This window comes from Chelon labrosus, assembly GCF_963514085.1.
Source record: "Chelon labrosus genome assembly, chromosome: 21".
NCBI lineage: Eukaryota > Metazoa > Chordata > Actinopteri > Mugiliformes > Mugilidae > Chelon > Chelon labrosus.
The window spans coordinates 4,710,126-4,731,674 of record NC_140354.1 but is presented as its reverse complement, the minus strand read 5'-3'; the positions used below and the strand labels follow the sequence as shown (position 1 = coordinate 4,731,674).

General features: G+C 45.0%; 4 protein-coding genes and 1 long non-coding RNA gene across 5 annotated transcripts; 3 read left to right on the top strand and 2 right to left on the bottom strand.

Moving 5' to 3' along the window:
* Positions 1-365: 365 nt before the first annotated feature.
* Positions 366-4,586, top strand: LOC311507025 (kelch-like protein 11). The gene is made up of 2 exons (XM_084571219.1): positions 366-1,131; positions 1,350-4,586. The coding sequence occupies exons 1-2, from the start codon at positions 584-586 to the stop codon at positions 2,932-2,934; spliced, it is 2,133 nt and encodes a 710-aa protein (XP_084427345.1). The 5' UTR covers positions 366-583; the 3' UTR covers positions 2,935-4,586.
* Positions 4,208-6,377, bottom strand: LOC311507028. The gene is made up of 3 exons (XR_014699708.1): positions 6,296-6,377; positions 5,897-6,027; positions 4,208-4,313 (listed from the first exon to the last, which is right to left on the bottom strand). It is a non-coding gene; the product is annotated as an uncharacterized lncRNA (long non-coding RNA).
* Positions 4,741-8,919, top strand: LOC311507027 (cytosolic 5'-nucleotidase 3-like). Its single transcript, XM_084571221.1, has 9 exons — positions 4,741-5,229; positions 5,622-5,720; positions 5,835-5,904; positions 5,994-6,040; positions 7,102-7,187; positions 7,286-7,375; positions 7,464-7,626; positions 7,709-7,909; positions 7,991-8,919. The coding sequence occupies exons 1-9, from the start codon at positions 5,227-5,229 to the stop codon at positions 8,099-8,101; spliced, it is 870 nt and encodes a 289-aa protein (XP_084427347.1). The 5' UTR covers positions 4,741-5,226; the 3' UTR covers positions 8,102-8,919.
* Positions 8,920-8,949: 30 nt separating this feature from the next.
* LOC311507026 (peptidyl-prolyl cis-trans isomerase FKBP10-like) lies at positions 8,950-13,540 on the bottom strand. Its single transcript, XM_084571220.1, has 10 exons — positions 13,263-13,540; positions 12,650-12,795; positions 12,373-12,562; positions 12,135-12,280; positions 10,789-10,978; positions 10,562-10,707; positions 10,288-10,477; positions 9,899-10,041; positions 9,641-9,804; positions 8,950-9,522 (listed from the first exon to the last, which is right to left on the bottom strand). The coding sequence occupies exons 1-10, from the start codon at positions 13,466-13,468 to the stop codon at positions 9,340-9,342; spliced, it is 1,704 nt and encodes a 567-aa protein (XP_084427346.1). The 5' UTR covers positions 13,469-13,540; the 3' UTR covers positions 8,950-9,339.
* Positions 13,541-15,610: 2,070 nt separating this feature from the next.
* Positions 15,611-21,179, top strand: p3h4 (prolyl 3-hydroxylase family member 4 (inactive)). Its single transcript, XM_084569972.1, has 7 exons — positions 15,611-16,131; positions 17,005-17,154; positions 17,238-17,409; positions 17,490-17,618; positions 17,702-17,847; positions 18,312-18,395; positions 20,627-21,179. The coding sequence occupies exons 1-7, from the start codon at positions 15,694-15,696 to the stop codon at positions 20,774-20,776; spliced, it is 1,269 nt and encodes a 422-aa protein (XP_084426098.1). The 5' UTR covers positions 15,611-15,693; the 3' UTR covers positions 20,777-21,179.
* The last annotated feature ends 370 nt before the right edge of the window (positions 21,180-21,549 follow it).

The window sequence follows — 21,549 nt, the reverse complement described above, 5'->3', positions numbered from 1 at the left end:
GGCTCAGATCCAGAAAAAAAAATATATAGAGTCTATGGAATGAACTCTCATGTCATGTCAATGCAAGTTGTTCTCTCTATGTGCAGACAGGTCGGTTAGAAGCAGTAGGAAGGCCGCCGACCTCAACGACGCGTTCACGCCTACCCACTGCGCATGTCAGTGATCCTGTCTGTGTTTACCAAGCTGAAGTTCGCTTCGTTTTGGTTGTTACCAACCGCTTCAATCATTATTTGTCAGAAACGGCGGTTATGTGTTCAGCTTGACTTCATTAAATATTGTAGCACATTTAAAATATTCTATTGGCCATTGTGTATAATATTATGCTGTTATAAATAGCATGTGTTCGTGTGTTTTACTATAATTTATGTTGTTTGTTATATCTCACGTAACTCTTACGTTAATTTTACATACAATTTTGCATATTCTTTTAGTTCAAAACTTAAGTTTTATCACTAAATCTGAGTTTTATACAGATTCATGTGTAAACTGAGATGGTTTATTTTATAGTCCCCTTTAAGTCGCTGACCTGACGCGACGAATACGAAACGCGCTTCACTGTCGTTCATCTGCCTGGACTCCATGTATGTGTGGCTGCGTATGTCGCCTCCTTTCCTTCGCTAGTTTACTTCATTTCCCAACACTGCTCACCTCCAGCGCTGGCAGCAGAATGGCAGCGGCGGCCCCCAACCCGGAGGACTCCTCCAGGAGCAGCGGGAGCGGCGGCACCGGCACACCCAGCGCGCTTGCCGGAGACGGGGACGCGGAAGAGGCCGAGGACTTCACCTCCTCCTCCCACTGCTCGGAGCTGTCTCGGCGGCAGAACGAGCAGAGGAAGCAGGGCTTGTTCTGCGACGTGACGCTGGCCTTTAGTAGCGGGGCGGCTACAGGGAGCGTCCAGAGCTGCGAGTTTTCAGCCCACAGGTCTGTCTTGGCCGCGGCCACCGACTATTTTACCCCACTGCTGGGAGGACAGTTCTCCGAGTCCTTGTCCGGGCGTGTAGAGATGAAGGAGTGGAGCTCGGAGCTGGGGCCCGACCCGGAGACGGTGGAGAGTGTCATCCAGTATATGTACACTGGAGAAATACGTGTTAGCACCTGCAATGTTCATGAGGTCCTGGAGCTGGCTGATAGGTACGATCTGTTTGCAGTCACATCCCTGTTTGTGTTTTGGAAGAGAGAGTTGTCATAGCATGAGGCCCTCTGTAGCTGCAGTGATGCCTTAAAGTGTCTTTGTGTACTTCACTCAGAAAATATCTAGTCAAAATTCAGTGGTATTACCTAACCATTAGGTCCAGATCATCCTTTCTCTGACCTCCTATCCTGCATTTTCTCTGTTTACTGTGTGTTAGGTTCCTCCTGCTGCAGCTGAAAGATTTCTGTGGTGAGTTCCTGAAGAAGAAGCTGAGCCTGACCAACTGTGTGGCGGTGCACAGTCTGGCCCACATGTACACCCTGGACCAGCTGGCCCTACGGGCAGCAGACATGATCCGCCGCAACTTCCACAAGGTTATTCAGGATGAGGAGTTCTACACGCTGCCCTTTCACCTGGTCCGCGACTGGCTGTCGGATGCAGAGATCACAGTGGATTCGGAGGAGGTGCTTTTTGAGGCTGTGGTGAAGTGGGTGCAGAAGAACCCAGAGGAGCGAAGCCGCTACTTTGAGGAGCTGTTTCGACTCCTAAGGTTGCCCCAGATCAAGCCCACCTACCTGACCAGGGTGGTGAAAAATGAACAACTGGTGGCGGCTAATGACACCTGTCTCCGGCTGGTGTCAGAGGCGGTAGAAGGCCACGCTATTCGCTTTGAAAACCTCAAGTCAACTGATATGGAGCTCTGGTCTTCCCATATGGCCTCCTTTCAGCCTCGCTTTGGCCAGAATATGGACGTTATCATGGTAGTGGGTGGGGTGTCGGAGGGAGGAGACTACCTGAGTGAGTGTGTGGGCTACTTCATTTATGAGGACCGCTGGGTCAACCTGCCACACATCCACAACCACCTGGACGGCCACGCCATCGCTGCAACGGAGTCCCACGTCTATGTGGCTGGCTCCATGGAACCGGGCTTTGCTAAGACGGTGGAACGTTACAATCCTAATCGCAACACCTGGGAGCAGGTGAGCAACTTGACCACACGCAAGCATTCCTTCGGCCTAACCTGCATTAAGGATATCTTGTACAGCATCGGTGGCCATGGCAACTTCAGTCCAGGTTTCAAAGATGTGAGTGTGTACGAGCCTGAACAGGACAAGTGGCACAATCTGGAATCTGCCCCCAAGATTCTGCGAGATGTGAAGGCAGTGAGCGTGGAGGACCGCTATGTGTATGTCACGGCACGCACACCTGTCGATACAGATAATGATGACGGACTGAAGACGGTGACCACTCGCTATGACACAGATAGCCGCCAGTGGCAAGATGTGGACTCCCTGCCCCTTATTGACAACTACTGCATCTTCCAGATGGCCGTGGCTTCCACTAATTTCTACCACACAGCCTCCTGCTGCCCCAAGAGCTACACAGTCAGGGATGAGGTAGCCAGGCAGAAGATTAGTGTGCGCATTTCTGATGAGATCCTGGAGAGCCTGCCACCAGAGGTAACCAGCATCGAGGGCGCCGCTATCTGCCACTTTGATGAAGACGTCTTCATCATCGGAGGCTGGAAGAACAGCGACGACGTGGATAAGCAGTACCGCAAGGAGGCCTACCGTTACTGTGCTGAGAGGAAGCGCTGGATGCTGCTGCCGCCCATGCCTCAGCCTCGCTGTCGAGCTACAGCATGCCACGTCCGCATCCCGTACCGCTTTCTGTATGGCTGCCAGCGGTACCCCATGCCCCAGAACCTGGCCCGCCAGCGGGATCGCATGCAGCAGATGCAGCAGCTTCACCGGCGCACCCTCACCCTGCGTCGGCAGCTCCAGTCGCAGATAGAGTGTTGAACAAGTTGAAGTCTCCTCCATTCATGCAGCTCAGTCCGAAGATTTACTTCAAACCACCATTCCACTCCAATCGTCAATGAACCCCATTCGTACATAACACACTGGAACGAGTCTGGTGTTGCTCTCATTCTGGATTCCATTCATCTGAACTATGTGCCATCAGCTATCATGCTGTGTTGTGTTAATGGCTGAATCGTGGAAAGCCATGAAATGTGTGGGCAGGCGTGCACTAACCAGCTGGTGGTCTGTGAGGAGGGATTATGACGAATGTAAACATGTGAATAAGAGTGTTATATAGCAGCCAACATTGAATATTCTTTAGTAATTTATGTTGGTAGAGATACTGTTTATCTGTTTGTATATAAATAGCATAAAGCTGTATATGTAAACATTTATATGGATATTTTACATTCCTTCATTGTATGCCTGTACTGGGAAATGTGACAAAAGTACTAACTGCATTCCTACATTCTTAATGAAGTCTCCTTCCATTGTAACACTGTGACAATCTCCTCATGCAAGTGTAACATCAGTCCAACCAACTAATTCGTAGATCATAACTGCTGTAGAATGGCTCTGTTTATCACTGTACGGTCCCACCAATTAAATATGACTTGATTTAGAGGCTGCTAATCATAAAATCCCGTAGAATAGGTTGCTTTTAGATTACCGTTTGTCTCCAACAGTTGTACAGTAATATATTTCTGTCATTTTTACTTTGGTCATTTAACGTTAGCAATGTTGCTCCAGGTCTCTCGAGAGGTACCTCGAGATAGATACCTGTAATATCCCAAGACATGTGACGGGTGTAATAAATCATTCCTTTGTGTTACACATTCTCCTCTCCCTCTGCATTAAGCACCAATCACTGGCAACTGCTGAATCATTCCTTTTCTTTTGCACTGTTGCTCAGTGTATTCCAAGCCATTCCAGGAAGATACTTGGTTAATGTGCATATGTATGAGTGCGAGAGTTTTGAATTGTGTTCTGGGTTTGGTTCTGCAAAGAATAGCAAAAGCTTCTCTTAAACTGCACTTTGTAAAATCAAATTGTTTGTAAAGTCTTAAAAAAAAAAAGCGTAGAAATTTCAGTTGCCACTGCACTTTGCTTGTTTTATCTGGTTCATATCAGACAAGGTGATTGTATTTGGGAAATGCTTTGTGTCAGCCAGCTTCCAGCCAGTAAGATTTGATCTTTAAAAAAAAAACATATTGTCATTATTGACAGATTCGTTTCTAATATTGAATGCCCTGTAAAATCTTGTATTGTACCTCATTTGCACCTGGGTGTATATTGGAGATCTGATGCTCTATGTTGTTCTCCGATCTTCTTTTACCCACCAAAGAGATGTAGAAATGGGATGAGGAGGAATCAGGCTTCTAGGCAAAACAGAAGGGATTGTTATATGAATGTGTTGTGACTGACATTCAGAAATTCCCACTGTCCATACAGTGCTTATTACAGCAAAAAGGTTAGAGAACGCAGAAATGATATTCATTTCCACTTTATGACCAACATAAATAGCACTGCAAATATTAACTGAAATAAGCTATGTAATATGCTTTGCATGTGATAGTCCGATTTTGTGTCCTTATATTGGATGTAAGAAATGCTAATGTCATCACTTGCAATTAAAGTTGTTTTGTAAGACAGATGGTTGTACACACTGTGTATTATTGCTTCATTGGAATTTAATGCACACCAGTCGTAAAGTTGCATATATAAACTTATAAATACTTTTTTAATATTCCTAATTTTTCCTTAAAACCATAGAGAAGTTACCAAATAAAACACCAACATCTACAACTCCTCTGCAGTTTAACTGGTGAAATTGACTGTGATGATACAAACATATTTCTGTTTAATTATAAGGCACATCAGGTTATACAACCAAGTAGTACTGCTGCCTTCACGTGTTCAACATAGTGCCGTAATTATGAAAACCACAATTTATTTAGACTTGTTTCATATGTTATAGCTAGAAAACCTAAAAGTCTAGCCGCTTGAACATCGTTAAGCACTGTAAGTGCGCCCATTTGCGTCAAAACTGACTGCCACACACGACAACAAAATAATCCCGAAAGAAAAAGTAGCACTGTTAACCAATTCCTTGTGTTAGTGAAGTGCTACGTTCCGACCCTTGCAACAGTACCGGAAGGCAGCAGCTGCTCTAGTTAGCACAGATGATTCTGTCGTCCTCGTAGCAACGTTAAATTTCAACGGAGATAGTCAGCTGATGACACGCAGTTTGTCAAGATAGCATTTAGGGATCAGCAAAACCTTTAAGGAAAAATGGTAATAATATTCTGCACGTGTTTAGAGTAAGGCTGGACACCAATAGGATGCACCGTGTCAACTTGTGTACTAGCTAGCAAGAGCGTGCCTACCTGAAGCTAGTTTATTACTATAGTACTGCTAGCTAACGCTTGTCTTTGTTTGCTTATTCTCCCTACACTACAGAACAACACACTGACTATCATTGTGGCTGCTGTGTCTTTGTGTAAACAGCTTTTATGCTGTTTAATGTGCAGGGAATGAGTGACTTTGATAGATATTGTGTGTTATTCAGTTTGGTGCTAGCACCTGACTAGCAAGCTAACTGGGATATATATCCTGCTGGAGTCCTGTTTACTTTGCTTCCTCACAGTCAATACATTCTGCTAAACTAATTCAAACATGCTTTACAGATTCAAGAGTTGTCCAACTCATCAGTGTGTATGAGGGACCCTCAGAGGGTGCAAGAGATTCTACAGTCCATGAAGAAAGCTGGCTCCAACACCCTGCAGGTATCCTGGTCTCTGACAGCTCCTGTAATAATCTATGAACACAGTCAGTCCGGCGTAGCACTGTGTTATAGGTTTACATGTTTGGATTATTTTTTGTTGTTGTTTTAAATCCAGGTGATCTCAGACTTTGACATGACCCTGACAAGATTTGCACACAATGGAAAAAGATGCCCTACCTGTCACAGTAAGTAGACTGAGGAGTAAGATGCAGGTTGAGCTGTTGGTTAGTTTCAGCTAAACGTTTCTGTGTTTTGATATTTGACTTCTTTGCAGATATTCTTGACAACAGCAAACTCATCTCCAATGACTGCAAAGAAAAGGTAGGAAAGAGACTTCAGTGCATAATCAGGATCCAACATGTATGATAACTAACAAAACTAAGTATTGAGATCCAGTCACAGTACAGTAAATAGTAGACCTAAACAAGAGAATATGTAACAAACAGAGAACAATAAAACATGTAAAAAGCAAGCGAGGATAAAACCACAGTGTAAAAATAAATGTGTGTATGAGTATTAAGTAGAGCAATTCCCATGAAAACAATTAGTGTGTGGCAGAGTTAGTTAGTCTAACACCTTCCAAAAAGAGCTGTTCCACAGTCTGGTTGTTGTGGACATCATGCTGTGCAGCCTTTGTCCAGGGCGTAGGGGTGTAAGCATCCCACGAGTGGAAAGAGTCTTCACAGTACTGGCAGTCTTTTTCCCGCATCTGCTGCCGTAAATGTTCTCGGCCGTAGGAAATCTGCTGCTGGTGATCCCACTGACTAAACTGCTCGCTTGCAGCAGATTCTGCACCCCACAGTGACACACACTGTCGTAACATGGAGCAACGTCTGTAAGCTCACACATACAATGAATTTGTCTTAGTGGTGGGAATGCATAACTCGCATAGCTTATAGAATGTACATGTATCCTCTTGTACACTGCAGTGGGACATGCTTTATTCTAAATAACAGAGAGGTATAAATGTGCATGCTCTCTCTGAAAACTAACCAGATTTGAGATTAGTAAGCCATTTCTTAGGTAAGATATGGACATTTTTTCTACCTGAGAGATCATCAACTTTGTTGGTCAGTTAGGGTTTTTCATTCATTCCATTCATTCATTGAGTTTTAGCGCATATCTGCCATCTAGTGGATTGTAGAGGGAATGGAACCATACAGATCAGAAATTAAATCTACAGTGTGTAAAATATTTCCTCAATAGATCTTTTTCACACCATTGTCAGTATAAAAATACTGACAAATCCATATCAAAACGTCTTGTGTCTGAACATAAAGTCTACTGAAGGACACATCTCTAAGGCTTATTGGTGTAAACCACCACTGCTTATCTAGATCTTTACAGGCCAGTAACAGAGAGCTCTGTCCTGTCTTCCTCAGCTAAAGGAGCTTCTTAACACATACTACCCCATAGAGATCGACTCTTCACGGTCAGTAGAGGAGAAGCTACCCCTGATGGTGGAGTGGTGAGTATCAGATTTGTGTTTAATACAATGTTAATGGAGTATTGGAGTATTTACGTTGAAGGTGTTTCTGATTTCTACTGTGCTCCTGTATCTGACAGGTGGACCAAAGCTCATGAGCTCCTGGTAGAGCAGCACATCAGGAAAGACCTGCTGGCTACAGCGGTGCACGAATCTGATGCCATGCTGAGGTAGAAACGCCTACAAATCTGTTCAGGTGCGAAAAAAACTCTGTAATGTGGGCACGTGAATTTGAGTCTTTTGTGGGCGTTTACACAGGGAAGGCTACCAGCTGTTCTTTGACCACCTGCACGAGCACAGCATCCCGCTGCTCATATTCTCTGCTGGAATAGGAGACATCCTGGAAGAGGTGATTCGTCAAGCCGGGGTCTTCCACCCCAACGTCAACGTCTTCTCCAACTACATGGACTTTGACGAGTCTGTGAGTAGCCTCACTACGAACTACAAACTGACCCCGGCTGTAAGGGATTTAAATAATAATCTGGACCGATCTGTTGGGACAGGGGGTGTTGAGGGCTTTCAAGGGAGAGCTGATTCACATCTACAACAAGCGGGAAGGTGCGCTGCTCAACACGGGCCATTTCCAGGAGCTGAGGACGCGGCCCAACGTGGTACTCATGGGGGACTCTCTGGGAGATCTGACCATGGCTGACGGAGTGCAGGACATGGAGAACATCCTCAAGATTGGCTATCTCAATGACAAGGTAACTAAAGAGAATGCACTCCTATGTTTATCCAAATGACTGAAGACTATACCAGAGTTGATTTTCCACACTTGTGTTCAGGTGGAGGAGAGGAAGCAGTCATACTTGGATTCATATGACATCGTGTTGGTAAAGGATGAAACCTTGGAAGTCCCTAACGCCCTTCTCCTCTACCTCACTGGCAATAAGTGAAGTCTAAAAGTTCTCCACAGGCCGTTGGACACTCCAGGGCCATCAGCTGAGAAAGTTCCACCTGGATTCTTATTGACAATAAGCTAATGTTTAATGATGACTTTTTTTATTTTACTAAAATCTACACACTTGAGTCTGTGTTAGCTACAAGTTGCCCTGCTAGACTTTTGACTGTCCAGCTGACAGTCTCCCCACACCTCATCACCCCTTTATATTTTTATCCGTTAGTCACATCGTAAGTTGTTGGTGCAGATTTGCAGTCCAGCTGCTGTGCCGTGTTTAAGGTGTGCATGTGGTTATGGGTGTTTTCTATCCGTTTGAATTTGTCAGCGGGTTCAGGTCCTCGTGCAGGACAAATAAGGGAAATGAAGAACGCACAACGTAAATGGAAGCACTTGACTTTGCATTTGTTTTGAAAGTGAATCCCCTGCCTCTTGAAAGCTGTCTGTTTTAGCCTCTTTTATGTAACACAACTATGACGGCCGCTCTTGAGCTTAGGAAAACAAATACGCCATCACAAATAGATGACCAAGAGGCCGAATGACTCACAAGAACTAACTGCTACCTCAGAAGCGTGAAGGTGTAACATAGAAGAGCTCAGATAGGATTTCACTTTCAATCATTTTAACTGTATATTTAGGAGGCGGAAACACTTTGTACACTGTAGCAGAGGTCACTTTCTAAACACATTTTTCTTGTCCATCCCTTTGTGAACAGTGCGCCGGGGTTTGTTATTTTTTTTTTGTACCGTTGTCCGAACTAATTTCTTCATGTGTTCCAGTTGGTTTGAAATAAATAAAATGTGGTTTCACCCATTACTGGTGATCATGTCTCATTAAACTAAAATCTCAAGGAAGGAAAGTTTTATTAGAAAAGTTTATTTGACCACTTGTCAAATAACACACTGTAATACATAATTTAATGTTTCGACCAAACATACTGTACAACCAGTGGTTTCTAAATCATTTCTATATCTCGGGGAAAGGTCGGAGGTGGATGTGGACTTCACAGCAACTCATTTGACCTGCGTATAGATGGAATGTTACAGCAATATACGATACTGTCTCTGAAGGCCATTTTTCTTTTACACACTGAAACATCTTCCTGTGGACCAAACAATGAAGGAGAATGATTCCTCATCAGGCCTTTTCACAGCTGACATTTTGACATGTCATTGCTGTTAAAAAAAAACAAAAAAAAAACACCTAGCCCAGATGATAACACAACTATGCTCCCTTTTACAACTCGTCCCGGCTCACTTGCTCCTCATCCACCTTCAGTTTCAGTTCATCTTCTACAATCTTCATGTCTTTATTCCGGTCCTGGTTATTAAACATGTCCTTAATGACGTTGTCGGCATCGACCCCTGGCCTGAGTCGACCTTTGCCCTCTTTAACTTGGAGCCTGATGAAGGTTGAAAACTGGTGGAAATAGGAGACGGAAACAGAAGATGTTATAAATCATTCTTGCCGCTTGCAAACGTATTTTTTAAAATGCAAATTTAGCAACAGAGTGAGTCGACCTAGCTTGTCGGCTTACCTCCTCCAGAGGGACCTCTTTGTCCCCATTAAGGTCCATGGCAGCGAACAGGGGATCTGGGCTGTCTCCAAGCCACACAAACATGTAGCCGTCAGGCACACCCTTCTGCAGCTCCACCAACTCCAGTTCGAAAAAGAGCACTGCACTCTTTGGAACTGCTCCAGCTGCAGACATCCACACAGAGAGGACAAAACATCATTTTAAAGCAAAATAAAAAAAAAAAAAAAAATGTTTATCTGTTATTATGCAGTAACTGACCTCCATTTTCGCCATGGCCCATGTGGGGAGGAACGATGACCTCCCTCCTCTCACCCACACACATGCCCTTCAAACCGTCCTCCAGACCCAGGATCACCTTATTTGCTCCCAGAGTAGTGACTGAAGGTGAGCTGTAATGGTCCCTGCAAAAATCACACATAACCTATTACCACTTTAAACAGAGAAAAGAAAACCTTCCACCTACTAGATAAATCTCCTCCTTGTATTAAGCCCTTAACCCATGTGGCATACGTGCTGCTGTCAATGTGCTATAAATGATATCTGGAATTCCAGGCCCACTAAAATCTATCAGAGAAGGAGCCAGCGATGATTACACGCATGAAGGCGGAGGGTGCAGTGTAGCAGAATGAACAGCAGAGGGCGCTCACGAGGAGTACAGCAGGGTGCCGTCCATCAAGGAGCAGTTGTAACGATACTGAATCCAGTCATCAGCTTCACTGGTGGCATCACACTCCTTAGGCTTGTGGGTAACTTTGATCACAACTGGGTCTTTGGGGTTGTGGAAATCGATGACATGAATGTCAAAGACCAGCACCGCAGAGCCAGGAATGAGGTCTCCTACAGAGCACATTAAAAACAGGTCAGTGTTACAAACAATCTTTGCTAAGTGTTGCTCCATCTAAATGTACTTCACATCCTCACCAACTCCTTCTTCTCCATACGCCATGTGAGGAGGAATTGTGATCCTCCTTTTCTCTCCTATGCACAGCCCCTGCAGGGCTTTGTCCATCCCCCGGATCACATATCCCATGCCGATGTAAGTGTTGTAGGTGTCGTTCCTCTTGTAGCTGTCAAAGGAAGTGTGAAGGTAAGAGTCCGTGTGGCGATGCTCTGTTGACTTTCTGAGAGTGGAAAAACTGCGGGTTTACCTGGAGTCAAAGATTTTTCCATCCTGGAAGGTGCCGTTGTAGTGGTAGCGGATGTAGTCTCCGGTCACCGTCCTGCGGGTGCAGCCTTCAGGGACCTCCTTCACTTCCACCCTCAGATCATCTTTAGGGTTAAATACATCCATCATCAGCACCTCGAACACCAGCGTAGCCTGAGGAGGGATCCGAGTTCCTGTTGGGAGGACAGCAACAGTGTTGGAGACTTGGGTAAGTTATGTGGAAACCGATCACCCTGAAAAACTATATTACTGATTCATCAGCAAAAATGTGTTTCTGATTACACATCGCAGTCAATGGTGCCTTTAATCTTCTTCAACTCCTTCTCACTTTCACATCACAACTTTTTTTAAACAGAAAAGGAAAACAAGACTTAACAAGCAGGCAGCCCTGCAATTTGAAGGGATTTTACTGACCAACACTCGGCTAGCTTAGTCTCAGCGGCTGCACTCGGCTCTTTGACCTCAGAATGCGAGCGTACCTGAGGCTATTATTTTCCACACCAGCAGCCAAGAATGTATAAAGACTCACTTTGGAATGACCTGTTAGAAACTACAGACCGTCAACCGCATCCCACACCAGCCTGATCTATGTCTGCAGAGACACCAAACTGACCAACCTGGCAGCAGACTCCCAGAAACAAAGCAAACAGGCTCACAATCAAAATGCCAAACCAATGGAGCCAACACTTTTTATATAATCACAGCTCCAAACCAGTGTCATCTGGGACATTTGCCTCCAGATCACTTCATCAGGTTTTTTTTCTCTGTACAGTATTGTTGCACAGTAATTCAGAAAACTTGGCCCTCCTGAAAACTCACTCAGTAGCTGTCTGAACGTAACCTCAGAGAAGCATGTTTAAAACGGTCTGCGCTCTGAAAGAGTACAAGGAAGTAAAAGCTGACCTAATGTCTCTTTTGCATTTATCACGCAAGTGTCCTGACGTGTTTTCATGTTCAGCGAATGTTAATGAAAGGTCATTCTGCTGGAAACATGCAAAACTGACTCGCTGTGGTTCTTTAACAAGGCTGTGAAAAAGAACAACAGACAGGGCGAATGATCAACACCCAACAAACGCAAAATACTCCTTAAAAATAAAGTCACAGCACATGCAGTGTACAGGCTTTTAAGTCTCAAAAACTGCCACAGAATCTATTGCGCATTTAGCAAGCACATTTGAGTAAATAGAAGCATTCAAAACATAATATAAAATAATTTAATTGAGTGAATAAAGTGACTAAATTGAACTATTTAATGCTCATTATTTTTGACAGGCAATGTGAGCTAAAAATGTAAAGACTACTAGTTGTCTTTAGAGTATTGGTCAGTACCGGATCCTGTCTCTCCATATGCCAGGAAGGGTGGGACGATAATGATCCGTCTCTCCCCCACACACATTCCTAGGAGACCCTCGTCCATGCCTTTGATGAGGTGGCCCTGTCCCAAGTAGGTGTCGTAAGTCGCATTCCTCGAGTAGCTGGACAGTTCAAGGAACAAACAATGAGTGGTTTAAATCTCACAAGCTAGACAGTCGTGGCCTACACAGCTGCTTCAGTGGTACAGTCTCACCTGGAGTCAAAGGCCTCCCCAGACAGCAGGGAGCCGTTATAGTGGTAACGGACGAAGTCTGTCGCGGCAGTGGTGCGCTTGCAGCCCGGGGGTCTGCTGAGCGTCCGGATTTGGACCTTGTCCTCCGTGTTCCATATGTCCAGCAGGAGGACATCGTACACCAGCACGGCGTCAGGAGGGATCACGCCACCTTGTCAGAGGGGAGCAGAGAACACTTTAGTGGAACAAGCCAGAACAGGCGATTTCACAAGCAGGTACACGTGGCGCTCGGCTGCACCTGTTCCTATGCTTCCATACGCCAGGTGAGGGGGGACTGTGATCCTCCTGCGCTCGTTGACACACATGCCCTGGAGACCCCGGTCCATCCCTGTGATGAGCCTGCCCAGGCCCACCTGGCTGATGAAGGCTTTGCCCCGGTCATGGCTGCAGAGGCAGTGAAAAGAATCAATGGAGATTAACTCTAATATGAGAAAAATACAATTATACTTTACTATGATTAATATTTATATGCATTTAGATTTGAAAAGGGTTGTTGAGGCATTGCAACAAAGGGGCACTAGCTTAAACATAGAAAAACTAGAGCTTTATAACAATGTGATGTAGCTGATTAGAGAATAGAGAGGATACGATGGACGCGTCTGCAGTCTTGGAGTCAGCATCTGTAAAACGTGTTGGAGCCTGAAAATGTGTTCTTTCATTACCGTAATAACTGTGTAGAGACGGCAGCGTGTTTTCTGCACCGCTTTTAAGCGCCCCTATTACATGCAGCTCAGGGGAAACGTTATTATTATACTCTTAACTGTAGCCCGTCCGAGCAAAGACGAGACTCGGCTAGTAAATTTAAAGCTAAATTAGCAGACGTTACATGGTGCGTTTCGCCGTTACTTCACCTGGAGTCAAACTTTTTCCCGTCTTCAAAGAAGGTGCCGTTAAAGTGATAACGGATAAAGTCATCCGTCTGAACTTCTCGAGGACAAACTTTCGGTATCTCGTACCGATCGATAACAACATCTACCAGCGGTCCGGGGTCGCAGTGCACGTTAACAGCGTGAAGAAAAAGAAAGAGACAGAGCTTAAAAGGTTTGAACAGATCCATTTGGAGACCGGGATTCAACGGTGCGCTCTGCTAGCGGGGTGATGTGTTCAAGACGTGGAAAGGGGTACCGCAACAAGTTTGAGATGGTCGGGCCGTGAAGCGTGATGGAATAATATATGCTACTTCCGGTTGCTGATTTCAAAATAAACGCCCAGATAAGGCGATGGATACGTTTGCATCCTCACAATCGCAAAGTAAAGTTAATATGACATAAATATACATTATGAAATATCAACATCATGGTCTATAACGTGGGTTATCACTCTCTTCAGAGCCATAACATGAATAGATGTATTAACGAGTACATTTAAAGTTATCATAAGTGTAAATACTATTTCAGTCTGAAGGGAAAAAAAAAAAAAAACTCAAATAAGGCATAAATTAAGTCGAGGAAACGATTAAGCTTCAATAAATAGGCTAACTAAAGACAAAAAAAAGCTTTAGTGCATGTTGATACAACCAAAATATTTTCATTTTCAGGAGTATGGTGAAGAAATTTGCTGAAAAACAAACAAAAAAAACTAAAGCCAAAGTAGCAGCAGGAAAAAAACAACAGTACACAATTTGACATTAAATAATCAATCAATGTAGCTGCTTTTCAGTTGTACTTTTAATTTGAATAGAGAAGCGATCTAACTTCCGGCTTCGTCCCGCCTCCTTCTGGTTCGCTTTTCGCACCTTTCGGGTCGTGTACTCCAGAGAGCCACAGGAGGAGGAGCGGCCCCGGGGCCCCCTCCCACTTTTTAATGGAATTCTGCAAACGTGTAAAGCTTCGCCCAGAAGAGGAATGGCCCTGTGATTCCACTCACGTATGAGATGGGGCCTGAATTCTAAGCCTTTAATCTGAAGCTGTCATTTGGTGTCACTGTCTAGTGTGGCAGGCTCATGCTGCAGCTAGACTTTAGATAAATATTAAACTTGAATTGCATGTAAATACGTGTCTGTGCCTCACAGGAAGCCTCAGATTGGTCCTCTGGGTTCTAACCATCTCGCTCAGTTACTCAAACAGCCTTAAGGCCTTGTAAATTTTGTGAAAGGGGCTTCAAATGCCTCAGACTCTGGATTTAGACATGCCCTGAAGTGATGTGTCAGCTGTGCAGGTGGGTTTTCAAGCTCTCCAGTCCATGTCTCAGCTTGTCAGTTTGTTGAAAATGCCAGTAGAAATTAAAACCAGACTGAAAACAACTCTTCAGACACTTAGCATAGTTGAGGAATTTCTCATAATGCTCTATAATTTAAGGGATTCAATAAGATCTATGTTAGTATTAAATGACTATTTGCTGTCGGGTTTGTTGTGAGTTATGGCCCTGGAAACTGAAAAACTGGACCCTCTCTGTATTTCTATCCAAACTCCCACCGTGACGTCTGTGTCAAATGATCCAGAATTAGCAGCCTTTATACCGGAAGTAAGGAGCTCTGACTTCACAGTAATTGTCAAGCGTTGCATCTGAGCTGCACATAGCACTCGCCTTGCACATTGATTCACTCATATTTTTTTCACACATGAAAAATACTAAAAGCTGCCATTAATATGAACTTCACAACTCTATTAAACTAAAGAAAAGTAAGTCAACCTGAACCTGCAACCTTTTATATTGTTGTTTAAAGAGTTTAGGCGACTCATTTTTTTACTGGGGATAATATAGGCCATATAGGGCTGAGGGTGTCCTGTGGTGTCTGGCAACAGAATGTTGTTAGTGGGGGCCTTTGGGTCCTATGGGTTGAGGGGAGGGGCCTCTGTGGATCATCCCACAGATACTTGATCAGTGTGTGTGTGTGGGTGTGTGTGTGTGTGTGTGTGTGTCAGGCTGCTTCCTGCTGGAGATGGCTGCTGACATCAAGGAGTGTCATTGCTATGGGGTGGGGGTGCCTGGTCTGCTCTAGGTGGGTCCTAGGTGGGTCCCACATGTCTAAGCAACAATGTCAGGTCCAACAGTTTGAGAGGAGTTCCAATCATGTGTGTGTTTGTGCTGATCACACTGATCTGATGTTTCAAACTGTGCAGAACGCGCACTAAAATCTAAAGATCTACAGGATACTTGCTGGTCAAAAGTACAGCTTTTATTGTGAAAGTCTTCACCAGAGGATGCTGTTCTCAGCGTGTAGCTCTACAGGACTTCCACAGCCTACGTGCAGGCAGACATGAGCAGCCCCTGGTGAAGACAGAGGAAGTGTCCCGATCCATTCAAAACACGGGCAGACAGCTGTCGGAGCCGGCGGAGGTCATGATGCTTCTCACAAGCTTGTGCCTGGCCTTTCTCGCTCTGGTGGAGGCTCAGTATGAGAAGTACAGCTTCAGAAGTTTCCCCCAGAAGGACATCATGCCGCTGGAGTCCGCGTACAGCTACGCGCTGGAGCAGTACGGGACGCAGAACTGGGGCGAGAGCATCAAGTACCTGGAGCTCAGCCTGCGGCTCCACCGGCTGCTCCGGGACAGCGAGGCTTTCTGCGGCCGCAACTGCAGCTCCGTCAGCCGGGACAACGACACCCTGTTCGCGGACAGCAGCCTCCGCGTCGTGCGCCACATCCTGCTGAGGGCTGCGTGCCTCAAAAAGTGCAAGGCGGATTTCCCAGTGTTTAAGCTCACGTACCCGCGGAGGGATCTACTGGAAACTTTCGAGAAACGAATACCGTATCGGTACATACAGTATGCTTACTACCAGGTGAGAACAAACAATCACCAAATGTTGAGCTCAAGTCTGGCAAAAATAAGTGTGGGCCTTTAAATCTGAAGTTGCGGCTACTTAAACAAAACCAACCCAGTAAAGGCGGCTCCGAAACTCACTTCACACTTAAAGAAATGTCACATAAAGTAAATACAAGTTCGGCTGTCCGTTATAAAGTCAGTGGAGTGTGAGCGAACGCGTAGGAGGATACAGCAGCCAGTGTGAATGTGAGAAAACTGTGCGTAACGGACGCAATCCCTCAACAAAAGCGTCTGTTGCGGGATCCTCGAGTCCGTTCGAGTTGAGGAAACTTCTAGCGAGGCGGATGAGGAGTGGAGTTTTCCTTGGCGCTTTGTTGCGCACCTCCTGCAGACCGAGCGGTAGTTGAGCTTGTGCCACGTCTCTTCCAGTGTTCCCCTGAAAACAATCCCCCTGTTATTTTCTTCTGCCAGATGGAGATGGAGTTTTCCTAACAGTGATTTTGATTGGTTTAAATTTGTGCGTAAAATCATGCTTGGTCATACTGTCACCACTTTATTCTGCGTATTTGGTGCAATGAAATGCGTGAACCCTTTAACTCTGGGCTGATGTGATCCTTCCTCATTAGAATAATTTGTGTGAAATCTTTTAGTCAGATTTGGTCACAGATAGAGATCAGATAATGCTTTATCAACAAATAAGGTTTGAATCTGACACACAGGACTTCCATACATTTGGCATTACTTATTTAATTTGTTTAATGACATTATATCAAAATCAAATAGTGTCATTTGTGAGGAGAGACATGTGTTTATTACATAAACTTAATATTTTTCCAACATCTGTATCCGATAGAGATAGAGAATGAACCCATTTTCTCTTCTTCCTCAGCTTAACAACCTGGAGAAGGCGGTGGCAGCGGCTCACACCTTCCTGAAGAAGAACCCCACCGACCCCTCGCTGACCAAGAACATGAACTACTACAAGACGATGTTTGACGTGGGGGAGTACCTCATCGACCACGAGGAGCAGCCGTTTGAAGTCGGTGACTCAGCTTTGCCTCAGTGCGCCAGTAAGAGCCACGCCGTTTGAGTTCTGACCTCTAAAGGTACCTGTCTTTGCAGAGCGTTTTCCTCAAGAGCGTGATGCTCTACAACAGCGGGGACTTCAGCAGCAGCGCCCGGAACATGGAGCAGGCCATCACGCAGTACTTCGAAGCGTACAGCATCTGCTTGGCAGGCTGTGAGGGCTCATATGAGATCTTGGAGTTCAAAGACTTCTTTCCCACCCTGGCTGGTGAGTTAAAGCACCTCTGGAGCATTTTAGTTTAGTATGTTTGAGATAAATTAATGCTTCCTCCTTCCTCCTTCCCTCAGATCTCTATACTGATGTGCTGAAGTGTAAAGTGGAATGTGAGAAGAACCTGACACCCAGCGTCGGAGGCTTCTTTGTGGAGAAGTTTGTAGCCACCATGTATCACTACCTCCAGTTTTCATATTATAAATGTAAGACCCTAGACTGCTTTTCTGTGTTTTGCAGCAATCAGTGCACTCCGCTGTTAACACGATTGTTTTGTCCTGTTTTCCAGTGAATGACGTGAAGAACGCTGCCCCGTGTGCAGCCAGTTACCTGCTGTTTGACCCCAAAGACCAGGTGATGGTGCAAAACGTGGCCTATTATCGCTTCTACAGGGAGCAGTGGGGACTCCAGGAACCAGACTTCCAGCCTCGGGCCGTGAGTTAAAAAAAAAACCTCTCTGCTCTGATGTGGCTTGGGTTGTTTAGAGGCTGCAGAGAGTGTCTGCAAAGCTCACACCAGCTATTCTGAAGCAAAGCAGCAAGGCGGCAGAGCAGAGCGGTCACAGTGTGAACATAAACACAATCCCAGGATGGTAATTAGGCTCTCATATAGTTGTGTGAAGGCAGACATTTTTGCCCTCGTCTGTACTGCATGGTGTAGATTTGGCAGCATCTGCAATTTGCCCGTTTTGAGCTGGGTTGACTCATAAACCCGGTTTCAAATACGTTTTGCCACTGCTGTAAATACTTTGTGGTTTCCAAACTGAGAGTGGGAAAACAGCAGTAAACAAAAAACCTAGCAGACCAAAGTGTGCCGCTTTGTGCTGTCTTAAAGCTCCTGATTTGTTCTCACCTGCTGCCCGAGTCAACAACTGAGCTGATGTCTCTTTTATTTTACAGGAGGCCCAGAGGTATTTTAACCAGACAGTCAAACAGAAGGAGATGCTGGAGTTTGCACTAAACTACCTACAAACAGATGATGAGGTACGTTTCTACTGTTGGAGATGGAGATGGTGACAAACAGCACACAGGAAGTATTGCTTCAGAGCTGCATGGTGATACCATGAGCCTAAAGGACCAGTGTGTAGCATTTGAGGGAACTTGCAGCAGAAATAGTAGGATTCATGATTATACACCGATCAGTCATAACATTATGACCACCTTCCTAATATTGTGTAGGTCTCCCTTGTGCCGCCAAAACAGTTGTGACTCATCAGAGGGGGTTGAGGGGAGGGGCCTCTGTGGATCATCCCACAGATACTTGATCCGTTTGGCGTTTTTGTGTGTATGCCTGTGTCAGGCTGCATCCTGCTGGGGATGGCTGCTGCCATCAAGGAGTGTCACTGCTATAAGGGTGGGGGTACCTGGTCTGGTCTAAGTAACATCCACATGAATGCCATGTCCAAAAGTCTCCCAGCAGAACATTGAACTGTCACAAGATGTGCGATTTTATTTACATCTCCTGTCAGTGGTTTTAATGTTGTGGCTGATCGGTGTATATCAGGTGTGTGAAAGGAGGAATTGTGTTTTGTTAGTTTAGAGTGTTGAACCGCCACGTTTCTACCCTGAGACAAAACCAAACCCAGTCCTTAGAATATATTAGTGTTGAAGTAGCAGCCAAAAAATATAATGATCATTATGAAACAAAGACAAAAAAAAAAACACAATATAATTCCTTCCTTCTGGTTTCAGAGTTTGCAAAGCAGTTTGCTATACTGTAGCAAAAAATAAAAGTCAGACTTTCTTGTCTAGAGAGAGAGACTGTGATGCTCAGCCATGTTTCTACAGACAAACTCAACACTTTCACTAGAGAGCACCTTTCATGTTCTAACACTGATCTCTGATCCCCTAAAAATATGAATCAGTGTCTTTTCATCGCTTTTCAACGCTTTGAAAATAGAAAGCTGCTCCTCTTTCAGAATCTTATCATGTTGCACCGCCATGTTTCTACACTAGCCCAGCATGGACATACTAAATATATGAACAATTCAATTAAAACTTATTCTTTTTGGTGTTAATTTCAATTTGCCAGACCTTAAAGACTCTGTATTTGATATTTAGGGGGAAATGGTGAGCGGCCACACTTGTACAGTTGCCCAGAATTGAAACACTGGCTCTAGAGAGGGCCTTTTATGTTTTTTATAGCCACCATAGAAGTCTACGACTTGACCGCTAGTTGCTAATAAATCCTGCACAGTGCACCGGTGGCTACAGCTGGAAGTAACAGAATAATCTGAAACGCTAAAACACGGTGCAACAAAAGCACAAGCAGAGAAAGATCAGTGAACTTTTCACACCAGACTAAATAAATGAGCACGACCGCTGAGTGTATTAAGAAAGTACTACGATTAGATAGAGGAAGAATGAAGCATCTGTTCTTTCATTAAAGCTTAGAGGATTTCAACACCTTAAACATCCAGCGAGACACTGAATCACTTTGATTTAATTTCCACATAGACATATCCTTACAAAAACAGCAGTCCGATTTGCTTGTCAGAAAAACAGGTTCTTCCAAAGACACGTTTGCCTTTTAGTCCAAGTTGGAACAGCTAGCTACGCTAATCTAAACTTATCAGATGAAGCTCTCTGCGATATCATCTCATCGGGGAGATTTTTTTTAAACGGCACATACAAAATTCAACATTCCTCCATCGTGCAGGGGTGGCAGCAGAGATTTCAGAGCCAGACATCTCAGAAACCTCAGCAGATAAAGCCCAAGCTCTCTTCATGACTAGACAAGTTCAGATGACACTTTAACTTGGCACAGCAACAGCAGCTGAAGTGGACGATTCAGTTCTTCTACCCCAAAGTACAAATTACAGTTTCATTCTCTTAACGGTTTTAAAACATGTCCTGGAGTATAAACCTTTACTTCAGGAGAGCAAAAAGAAAAATTGGGAGGATGAAAGAGGGGGTGAAGGCTGAGGGAGCAGGGGTGGAGGGCTGTGTTTTCCGCCAGCAGCGTGTGGTATGTGGCTGGGAGGTGTCGGCCACTGAGACTGTGCCACATCCATTTAACTCAGGTCAGCCCCTCCCAGCTCAACACTGGCTGGACCCCAGAGAGGGGGGAGGAGGAGGACTGTGAAAGCTTTGAGCTGAATTACAGGGTGCGCAAGTGACAGATTTATAGACAAACAAAAGGAAACGTATCAGTTTTGCCTGACAAGTTAGAGTGAAACGCTTGCTCGCTGTTAACTGTGTGTGTTAAATTTTAGGACGTGGTGAGTCCAGAAGAAATGGCCACCTCTGACTCGGAGCACCCCGACGCTGAGTTTGAAGGTATGGGAGACTACGAGGAGTCCTTCCTGGCCGAATGGTGGCAGGAACCCAAAACTAAGTTTGACACTGGAGAGGTTGCAGACTGAGCATCCCCCGAGCCACCTCATCCAGCTCTGTCCCACCTCTCACGACAGCATACCAAAGAACGCTGAGCCCTCCACAAACAAGACATTCCCGATAGTATCAAAGAGAAAAAGCACAACTCATACACCTCTGTTCTCTTTCACCCAGCGGAGGAGTAAAAGGACAAACGGATCCGTCATGTTGATCAAGATCAGAGATTGACATATTCTGTCTTGGCTGCCATCAGCCTTTAGAAACTTTATAATCAGTCATTGGCCTGACCTGTTAATGCCTGCTAATGATTTTTCTACAGTTTTTATTTAATGAAAGCAGAATGCCTCTGTGATCTGGAATAAGGAAGGTGACATGTAGCTTTTCTTGTGCTAAATAATGTGTTGCTCACAATTAAAATATTATTTTAATATACTTTTTGATTGTCTTGGGCGGCACAGCGGCGTGGTGGTCTGGCGTGTTCCTTTCTGTGTGGAGTTTGCATGTTCTCTGCATGGGTTCTCCCTGGGTACTCCAGCTTCCTCCTACTGTCCAAAGACATGCTCGTTAGGTTCATTGGTGATTCTAAATTGGCCGTAGATGTGAGTGTGAGTGTGAATGGTTGTCTGTCTCTCTGTGTTAGTCCTGCGATAGACTGGTGACCTGTCAAGGGTGCACCCCGACTCTCGCCCGATGACAGCTGGGATAGGCTCCAGCAGACCCCCGCGACCCTTAACAGGAACAAATGAATGAATGAATGAATGAATGTCTCAGATATGGAGGAGGTGTAACAATCACCACAGAC

What these genes read in the sequence shown, in the direction of transcription:
- LOC311507025 (XM_084571219.1), top strand. Translation starts at nt 584, where the DNA reads ATGTGTGGCTGCGTATGTCGCCTCCTTTCCTTCGCTAGTTTACTTCAT. An exon ending in GTCCTGGAGCTGGCTGATAG is followed by an intron (nt 1,132 to 1,349) that starts GTACGATCTGTT and finishes ACTGTGTGTTAG; the next exon opens with GTTCCTCCTGCTGCAGCTGA.
- p3h4 (XM_084569972.1), top strand. Translation starts at nt 15,694, where the DNA reads ATGATGCTTCTCACAAGCTTGTGCCTGGCCTTTCTCGCTCTGGTGGAG. An exon ending in TACAGTATGCTTACTACCAG is followed by an intron (nt 16,132 to 17,004) that starts GTGAGAACAAAC and finishes CTTCTTCCTCAG; the next exon opens with CTTAACAACCTGGAGAAGGC. An exon ending in CTTCTTTCCCACCCTGGCTG is followed by an intron (nt 17,410 to 17,489) that starts GTGAGTTAAAGC and finishes TCCTTCCCTCAG; the next exon opens with ATCTCTATACTGATGTGCTG.
- LOC311507026 (XM_084571220.1), bottom strand. Translation starts at nt 13,468, where the DNA reads ATGGATCTGTTCAAACCTTTTAAGCTCTGTCTCTTTCTTTTTCTTCAC. An exon ending in GTATGGAGAAGAAGGAGTTG is followed by an intron (nt 10,478 to 10,561) that starts GTGAGGATGTGA and finishes TGTGCTCTGTAG; the next exon opens with GAGACCTCATTCCTGGCTCT. An exon ending in GGGCCATGGCGAAAATGGAG is followed by an intron (nt 9,805 to 9,898) that starts GTCAGTTACTGC and finishes GGATGTCTGCAG; the next exon opens with CTGGAGCAGTTCCAAAGAGT.
- LOC311507027 (XM_084571221.1), top strand. An exon ending in CTGGCTCCAACACCCTGCAG is followed by an intron (nt 5,721 to 5,834) that starts GTATCCTGGTCT and finishes TTTTAAATCCAG; the next exon opens with GTGATCTCAGACTTTGACAT. An exon ending in TTGGCTATCTCAATGACAAG is followed by an intron (nt 7,910 to 7,990) that starts GTAACTAAAGAG and finishes ACTTGTGTTCAG; the next exon opens with GTGGAGGAGAGGAAGCAGTC.